The 9569-nt window shown below is 36.0% G+C and overlaps 1 protein-coding gene across 1 annotated transcript; it reads right to left on the reverse strand.

The window, feature by feature from the left end:
* Nucleotides 1-1114: 1114 nt before the first annotated feature.
* On the reverse strand, nucleotides 1115-7846 carry LOC121987079. The gene is made up of 4 exons (XM_042540983.1): nucleotides 7774-7846; nucleotides 3030-5976; nucleotides 1250-2942; nucleotides 1115-1162 (listed from the first exon to the last, which is right to left on the reverse strand). The coding sequence occupies exons 1-4, from the start codon at nucleotides 7844-7846 to the stop codon at nucleotides 1115-1117; spliced, it is 4761 nt and encodes a 1586-aa protein (XP_042396917.1).
* Nucleotides 7847-9569: the final 1723 nt, after the last annotated feature.

Consider the following 9569-nt stretch of genomic DNA (forward strand, 5'->3'; position numbering starts at 1 on the left):
AAAACCCGAACAATAAGAGTAATAATGGTTATTATTTTGAAGAGATAATTGTTAAAATTCAATCAAAGATCCATATTGAAAAGATTTGATAAAGATCATAAATTTAAATAAATATAAGCTATCTCCATTGAAATAAAACCTTTTGAAAAGAGCCCAAGAGCAAAGATATGAAAATTTAAACCCAAAATGAATAAGATCATATCATTATAAAAATATATAGACATCTTTTGGGCACAATAATAATATCCCCTTAAATTAAAATTCTTTGCACAAACATAAATAGTGAAATAGTTATTTGTGAATATAATTATATATGTTGTTAGTGTCCAGAGTATGCAACAAAAATATATATCAAAACACAAACAAAACAACACTAACAAAATCGATTAACATGGTTTAGAGACCTCCTAATCCACAATTTAAGATACAGTTGGTGGATCGTCCCTAAATGATTCCACTAGAGCCTGACACTCAATTGATTGTGAAATAAAGCAAAATCTAAGATGTTTTACAATCATCCACTCCTCTAAACAATAAAGTACTGAGAAAAATAGAGTAAAAGAACATACAAAGGTGCACGAGATGAGCCTTCAACCTTATCCAAAAACTTGAAAGCCTTGAGCATAGTTAGCACAAAACTAGAAGAAATATAGGATTTCTTAGTGCAACCCTAACTGGCTCAAAACTTTGTGAATGCTTATATAAGAAACAACCCAATAGTTCATTCTTGCAAAAGTGTTTACAAACCCAAGAGATGATGGAGGATTGTTCATTCTTGCAAATGAACAAAATCCAAACTAGGTACTAATCCAACATAAGATCTTAAATAAAGACTGATTCAAGGAAGCAAATTAGATAAAACAAAATCCACGGAAAGTTTTCACCAAGTGGAAGATCACAAAATAGTGATGATAAGCATAATAAACATTAAGAACTTTCAGAAGTAGTGATGATAAGCATAAATATTTAAGTAAGCATGAAAATTACTGAACTATCGCGGACAAAATTATATACTACAAAGTACTGAAGGACTCAAGAAACTTCATCACCAAAAGCATGTTGGAAAGCAAAAGCCTACATAAGGATTCCAAATAGCAGCGCAGTTGAGCATTAATTAGAAGCGGACTGTAGCAGTTTCACCAGCTTCAATCTTTCCCACATTCTGCAGTACGAAAGAGTATAGTCTGAAACTCATGAGAGAACTTTACTAGCTCAAAACAAGAATGTATTAGTAGATGGTAAATTGAACCTTTGTAGACGATATAGATGATAGAAACTCTTCGTCTTCAGGAAACAACTGGAGATTTTTGTTCTTCAATAAGTAGTTCACTGCATCTTCCTCAAAGTCCAACAAGCAACCAAAACTAATAAGCTCGGCAAGTGAAGCAATCTGGTCCGGCATCTCAGACAATAAGCCCTTTGCAATCACATTTGCAAAATTTGTTGCATATTCAATTATGTGCCTCTTTTGCCTCGTTCCACCATCTCTCTTCCGCTTCGTTCCACCTTCATCTCTTTGTAAGAATAACTTCGCCTTATCCTTCTCCCAATGGAACAATTTAGTAGCTTTTGAATCTAAAATTGTTCCAGAAGATAGTTTTAGCTTATAGCTAATTGTAACAGGAGCATCAATTTCCAAGACTTCTAAATCAAGCAAATATTTGACAAGACGATGCCTTTCATTAGCAATTATATCAAGAGAAGTACCGGAAAGAAAAGCAAGCACAATCCTCAGCAATCCATTGTTCAATATCAGAGATTTCTGATTGACTTTCCTAACACTAGCACCAGTGGTCCTGAACGACTCATCCTTTTCTACAGCCTCAGAAATTGATCGAACACCAATGCTGTTATAGATCTTGTTCATATTTGCTCTAGAAAGTGCACGAGAGGTAACTGGAGGATACCATACAAAGATTGTTTCAGAAACCATGTCAAACATTTCCTTCAGCAAGAGATCATCAGGAATGAATACATCTTGTTTTTTAGAAAGAATGACCCCATCATTACTTTGCACTGGTAATTTTGATATGCTTCCCAGCAGTTGTTTCCCTGTGTAGCAATTCCAGTAATTCGCAATGAAAACCCAGAAAGCAGAGCATTGCTGCACAGTAAGGTGGTGCACTGACAGTTCCCATGAGGACCAGAGCTTGCAGTAGTCATCGAGCCATGGACTAAACCGAACCCCAAAAACTCTTGCAAAGAAATTAAAAAGCTTTGTGTCATAGTATTTATTCAAAATGAAGAGTTGGGAACCAAACAGGTCACGATTATCATATACCATGCACCTGTTGGAGCTCACCCATTCTCCACCACCACGTGGGATCCAAATCCACTCTGCAGCTTTATCATTAGCCTCCCATTTATGTTCATTCAGGAACAGATACACTCTAGAAATTGTAGTAATATCAGAGTGACACTTAATACGATGTGCTAGTAACAGGCATGCTTGAGTGGCATCCACAGATACACCAATTTCTTCAAGCTCATTTTTATAAGATGTAAGCTCAGAACCATAGAAGATGTCATCAATAAAGGGACCATCTTTCCTTTGCAAACTCCACTTGGGATCAAAGAGAATGCTCTCTTCTGGAGATCTGTAGCCAAGGACTGTTTTTATCCATCTACATTTCAGCTTTTTCTTGAACTCTTTTGGAAGAGACTCTTCCTTCTCCTTAAGATAGCGAATGCACTTTAGCAAGGATTTAATGCAATTCGGGTTAATGACAGAAGGATTTCTGGGAAGGTCAATACCGTCTATGACAAATTTAGCTCCCTCTTTGAATTCAACTATAACACCAAAGGCCTGGAGCTCATTTTTGAAATCATAGATCTCATTGGAGTAACCATAGAAGTCAGAATTACCGTCAATAAGTGGAAGATTTGATATAGCTGAGATAAGTTGCCACTCTGGACTGAATAGGATCGAAGCTTTTGGAGATCTGAATCCAAGATTAGTATGCAACCATTCTTTCTCAAAGGAGAAAAGGAAAAGATCATGGGTCAATGTAATTTCCTTTTTTACAAACTGCCTATAACATGATAACAATGCAAGAACATTTTTGTTTGTGATAAATCTTCCCTCTAAAAGACGATTCAATCGAAGAGCAATAGCTTTTGAGAAGTCATCTATGGTTACTGCTACTCCAACTTTCTTTAGCTCTGCCTGATATGACCTGATTCTACCGCCATACATTGCCTCATCTATTACTGGAATGCCGCTGACAACCTGAAGAAGGCATTCCCATTCTAAGACAGCCAGAAAAGATTCACTTGGATTTTCATAGCCAAGCTGGGTCTTCAACCATTTAGTCTGTGATAACTTTCCGAAGAAATCATCAGGAATGTAAGCATTCCGTATGCAATCAAGTAGGAAAATGGCAGCATCAGCAGATACAGAGCTAGAAGGCATTTCGAAGTTATCAACCACAATCTGATAATTTTTGTTGAATCCAACTAAAACACCAAATAACTGCAGCTCAATCTTGTAATCAGCAATCTGCTCACCATAGAAAGAAGTGTCAATGAAGGGGAGATTACAGACATGCGATGCAAGTGTCCATTCTGAATCAAGCAGCAATATGGATTCTGATGCTAATCTGAAACCAACTGATGTTTTTAGCCATTTTGCAGTTTTGGTGCTCTGAATTAGATAGTCAGGGGACAAGCTTACCTCTCCCAAATATCTGACCAAATTGAGCAACGAAAAGACTTTTGCTCGGGTTAAGGTGGAATTAGCTGTTGCAGTCCTGATATGGCTACCAATATATTCTGATGCGTCCGTAAAATCAAATCTAACTCCAATCTCTTTAAGTTCTTCAGTGTACTCTGTTATCTTTTCATCATAAAAATCTTTCTGGATTAATGGTATGTCAACAAGTGTTGATGCTACCTGAAGTAGTCTTCCCCAACCTGAGCTCGGCAAGAATGACTCAGAAGGTGGCTTGTAACCAATTGATGTCTTCAACCAGCTTCCAGTTTTGATGCTGCTAAAAAAGTTCTGCAGCTTACAATTAGTTCCACGAGATCTTATATTTCTAATCCATTCAAGTAACAAGAATGCATTGTCTTTTGTCAAAGGAGAGTAAACAGTTTTGAAAGCTGCATTTGGAGGATAAACTTGTGGAACATCAGAGGCCTTTACATGTTGTTGTAGGAACTTCAAAATCTGTCCTTCACATGTAACATTTCCTGCAAAATTGGCAGTGGCCAAATACTCACTGCTCAATACAAAATATTTTTCAGCCCTCCAAGGATTTGAACCCATTAACGTTATCCATTTGCCCATGCTGGCCGGCACAAGGACTTCTGTCTTTTCAAGTATCACTTTTCCATACTCATCTACTATTGGCAAGCGAGAGACCAATGCGTTTATGCACCATTCCTTAGCATAATTACACTTATGAGAATGATATAGAAAATGAGTGAAGGCTATGACATGCTTGCTACTAGTTAGTGACTTGATCACAATTGACCCATAGTCATAAAAATTTAAACTCTGCAGCTTCACAGAATTCTTGAGCCAATCCATTACTCCTAATTTTGACGTTCTTAAAAGCAATTGCATGGTCTGCGGCATAAAATATAGGTTTGAGGCAGATATAAACTCCCTGTTCCAGTTGATAAGCCATGTGATGATCTCATCACCGTTGGCAATACATAGCTTCTTATAACCATTTGTTGCTTGTGATACACTTAACAAAGATAAGCCGCCAGTGGCATCAATAAACCTTAACAAAGGTATGTCCTTAAAACAAGAGTTCCATTTCTGAGCAATAAAATTTAGAAGCTCTACATAAATATCATCAGGCATTCCCTTTGGAAGATTAGAACCCTGAATTAATGATGGATACCATGCTGGATCAACGTAGTCCACTCCCACAAATCCTAGTACATTATTATAGTCATCGTTATCCAAGTAGGCATTCACAATATGACTTCCATGTGAATGCAGGTTAAGTATATCAACCCCAGACTCCTGTGCTTTAATTAGAACTCGCCAAAATGCAGGATCAAGCCTCTTAATTTCACTGGGCTTACAGAACATCTTTTGTGAATTCTTTAATTCACATGGTATTATACGCTTAGCAATAAGTTTTTCTTTGATGGATTGTCTCACAGGATCTAGCAACTTGATATGAGATTCCTCCAGTGGTATGAAATTGAACAAGAAGGGAATGGAAAATGAGGGTGCCTCATGTGCTCCTTTAATTAGTGTAGTGAAAGCATTCGTAAATGCAGAAGGTACACAGCTAAGAATTCCTTCATTCCATGGGTTATTTAGTTGTATCGACTCCCTTGAAGAAACTAGAAGGAAATCAGCCTGGATTATAAATGGGAAACCAGTCTCCATGTCAGTAGGAAGAAAGGAATACACACCAGACATTCTCATCCCACCACGATTCAGCCGCCTTCCAAAGGGAAAAGCCAGAGTAATAACCCATTCATCAACTTCAGCCCTCTTCTTTGAAATGCATTCCTGTTTTACAGGGAACCTTTGCTTCCACATGTAATAACAGCATTGTTCCTCATCACCCTTGTCACCCTCTTGAGCAGTAAGATGCAGAGGGTATGATTCGGCATTCATGTTTCTTCTCGTTTGGCAATTGTCTTCACCAGATATTGAGATCTTGCAGCCAGTATTACACTTGGAGTCTTCGCTATCTCCCCTCACAGATAATTGCCTAATTTTAGAAAGAAAAAGAAGGACCTCAGGTTGTAAATTTGATAGTTGTTCCTTCACAACTGACTCTTTTTCCATCTTCAAAGGCAAGATTATAATAGTTTTAGGAAGGCTTTTTGTAGAACCATACAAATTTTGTATTTCAGAAAGGCTCGGATTCTCATCAACCCACTCAGGCACAATGTAGCCTAGGTTGCAATCAGGTGACGGTTCCTCATCAAAGCATATTTGGTACCCATTGCTGAAGATATAGGGCTTACTGGATATCAGAAAGACACTTTTGAATCCTATGCCTGCAAATTGTTAAGTAAATATTATCATAGTCAAACTCTAAACACTGATCATTTAACAAGTGTGGCGGAAAATAAAATAAATATGCTTATAAAGTTTAATGTGAAATAAATTGTATTCCAGTTGCTTATCTATAGGTCTAGCTAGTTCAACCATGAATACTATGATCTAACTTCACTGATTAGGACTAAAGTAATAACAATACCCTCCAAACTTGGACTTGACACAAGAAAATATATCTTTTAGTTAGCAATATGATTGTCGTGAAGTACCTATGAGTTTCCCTCAAATTTTAGATTCACTCAAGATTTCTAAATTAATGGCATATCAAGACTTGATCTATTGTGGATGTTTGACATGGTACAAATCTTTATCGAGGAATGGGAAATAAAATAAATTAGACAATATTGAAATAGTTATTATTGCAAGATGAAGATGACCAAATTATTTTCATAACAAATATTTTTCTCAATGTTTAGAGTGATACATATGTATTAAATATAAAGTGAGAAACGATAATAAAAAGTATAAAAAACATGCATGTGAAAATTAAAGAGAAAGTAGATAAATTAATGGCATACCATAAACATCATTGATCATACATAATTAAACTTCATTTGTTGTCAAATTTATACCCACAACAATTTGGAAAACAACTAAAAAAAAAGGACAACCCAGTGCACGAAACTCCCGTCATGCGGAGTCCCGGAGAAGGATCCATTGTATGCAACCTTACTTTCTTTTTGCAAGAGGATGTTTCCAGGATTCGAATCCGTGACCTTTTGGTTACAAAGCAACAACTTTACCATTGCACCAAGGCTTCTTTCAATTTGAAGAACAACTATATTCCAAAATTTGTATAAGTTTTTATAACAAAAGAAGATAAACTCCATAAAAATATTTATTGTTCAATGAAAAATATATTTAAAAAACTATTGTTGCTCAATGAATTATAAAATATTAATAATGTCATAACATTTTATCTCAAACTTGAGATATTATTCAATAGACACCATCAACTTGACATAAAAGATAGATTCCTCAATGGTGATCTATTAGGGAAGGTCTAAGATTAACCTCTTAAGTAAGCTAACAAAGTCCCCATATGGAAAATCTCCGAGAGCATGGTTTCATAAGTGTATCTCAGCTCTTCGTCAATTCAGCATTATAGATCGCTGTCTTCCTCATCATCCATCATTGAAGAAGGCATATCTTTCTTATTATTTATGTCTCATCATCTTTCATTCAAGAAGGCACATCTTCTTGTTGTTTATGTGGATGGCATTATTACAGGTGATGGCTTCACCAAAATTACTCATTTGTAAGATTATCTTCATCCATACATTGAAACAAAAAACATGGGCCGTCTCAGATTATAGAGGTTGGTAAAATTATATTTCAAAATGGAAGTATATCCTTGATATGCTTGAAGAATCTAACATGTTAGGAATTAAATCAATAGATACTTTCATGGAACCTAATATCAAATAGCAAGATAAAAATCCATGTGAAATCCAGAATACTAGTACCAGGAAAACTATGTTATCTTACAAACACCAAATTTAGCATCTGTTTTGTTTTTAGTGTGATAGTTTATTAAAATTCATATCATGCCAATTGGATAGCTACTATTAGAACCATATACTACCCAAAAAAGTGCATCAAGAAAAGGTATGTGGAGTCTGTGGAGTGTCAACTAAGAAGGAGTTTTATATAATTAAAACTAATTAGTTGATCTTACAAGTTGGAAAATATCAAAGTGTGTGGAGTGTCAACACAACATGAAACCGATTTAGCACCATTCCAGTCAACAACCAAAGTTCCAGCGATGATATGTGGAACCATGAAATGTTGCCCCATGAAATAGCACATGACTTCGAGGACATTGAGAGTTTATACCAGATGCCTCATTAAGGGATCGCATGACTTAGAGATAACTTAATATTGAAGATACTTCTTTAGGACGACATGGGGTTTTCACCCTACATTTCAATAATAACAAATCGTGTTGAGCAAGAAGTGATGTTTAATGTCTGGTTGTGTCTTACATGATGAGGTCCATAGTTTGCAAAATCGCGATCCGGATCGTAGGATCGTACGATCCGGAAACCCAAAATCGATCTAGGATCGTGCAGAATCGTTTTTGCAGTAGGATCGCAGCAGGATCGGTAGGATCGGAGCAGAATCGGAGCAGGATCGGTGGAAACTTTGAGAGGTCATAACTTTTGACTCGGATTGAACCACGGGGCCTATAATATATCAAATTAAAGCTCGTTCAGAGATCTTTAATAAATTTCAAAGTTTATCCTTAACCATTATCTTTTTTTCATCTTATTAGAGTTTTAAATTATTTAAATATATGTTTAATTATTTTTGAGTTAGTTTTTTATCAATAATATTCTGTCATTTATTTTTCTCAAAATAATAAGTTTTTAGATGTCTATTGTCTAGTATTGTGTGGCATCAACCAGTCTTTAGAAGATTATTTCCGACATTCATATTTGAATCAAAGGATTCAATAGCTTCTGTTATATACGTTAGATGCTTTGTTGACATTTAAATTGAATTATCTTATAAATCAAGGAAATATTTTTGACATTGTATGTGTTATTATTATTGTGTTAATAGATATTTTATATTATTTCATTTTATGATATGAAAATGTAAATATTATTACTATGCGAGAATGATAGTTGAATTACAAGTTAATTTAAATTTGTACATATAATAATGTAATTTGATGTGTTGAGTGTAAATAATTACATATATATACAAAATTAGTTATTTATTTATATGTAAATGAGTTTTTTAGGTATTTTTTCTAATTATTAATCATGTATGATAAAATTTTAAGGGTTTTTGGTAGGATCGTACGATTCTTCGATCCGATCCTGACCGATCCGATCCTGACCCTAAATCGATCCTGCGTAGGATCACGATTCTACAAACTATGATGAGGTCAATATAAAGTGTCACATAGAAATAAATGTTTTCACAGAAAATAGCATGCCATTAGAACCAACAAAAGTCAAAAGTGCAAACCTTTCTCCCCTATGTAGCCAAGGTGTCGTTTCCTTTTCTTGGTTGATTTACCAATCCTACAAATGGAATCAATGTTCGATGGAGAGAAACCTATCTCATTGTTAAACAGAAGCAGTGTTGTTTTGGCTCCAGTCGCAGTGATATCCTTCGAAGTAATCAGAAACTCAAGGGATGGAGTGACGCCCTCTGCATATTTGTTGTCCTCTGCATTCTGCCGAATGCAAATTGATAAATGAAATACGATTGAAAATGGTTAGTAGAGATGGCAACCCATATACATCACAAACTACGATGTAGAATCCGGAAAGAATTAGTAGAAACTACTACGCACCTGAACAAGCTCCATGAGGAAGTGGACGTCCTTGGAATAAAGCTCTTCGGAGAGGTAGAGGACGGCCTGATGGATGTCCTCAGCCAGGGGATTCTTGTCATGTCTCCCAATGTAGTACCTCTCTCTCCGTATCCACTCGACGTGCTCGCGAGGGGTGGAGTAAGCAGCAGCGGCGGCGGCAGCCGCCGCCATTAGAGCAAGAACAAGATCAAGAGGAAGGGC

Source organism: Zingiber officinale, chromosome 5B (assembly GCF_018446385.1).
Source record: "Zingiber officinale cultivar Zhangliang chromosome 5B, Zo_v1.1, whole genome shotgun sequence".
Classification (NCBI taxonomy): Eukaryota; Viridiplantae; Streptophyta; class Magnoliopsida; order Zingiberales; family Zingiberaceae; genus Zingiber; species Zingiber officinale.

What these genes read in the sequence shown, in the direction of transcription:
- LOC121987079 (XM_042540983.1), bottom strand. Translation starts at nt 7,846, where the DNA reads ATGTGCTATTTCATGGGGCAACATTTCATGGTTCCACATATCATCGCT. An exon ending in TTTGGTTGTTGACTGGAATG is followed by an intron (nt 5,977 to 7,773) that starts GTGCTAAATCGG and finishes AACAATTTGCAG; the next exon opens with GCATAGGATTCAAAAGTGTC. An exon ending in CATCTATATCGTCTACAAAG is followed by an intron (nt 1,163 to 1,249) that starts GTTCAATTTACC and finishes TTCGTACTGCAG; the next exon opens with AATGTGGGAAAGATTGAAGC.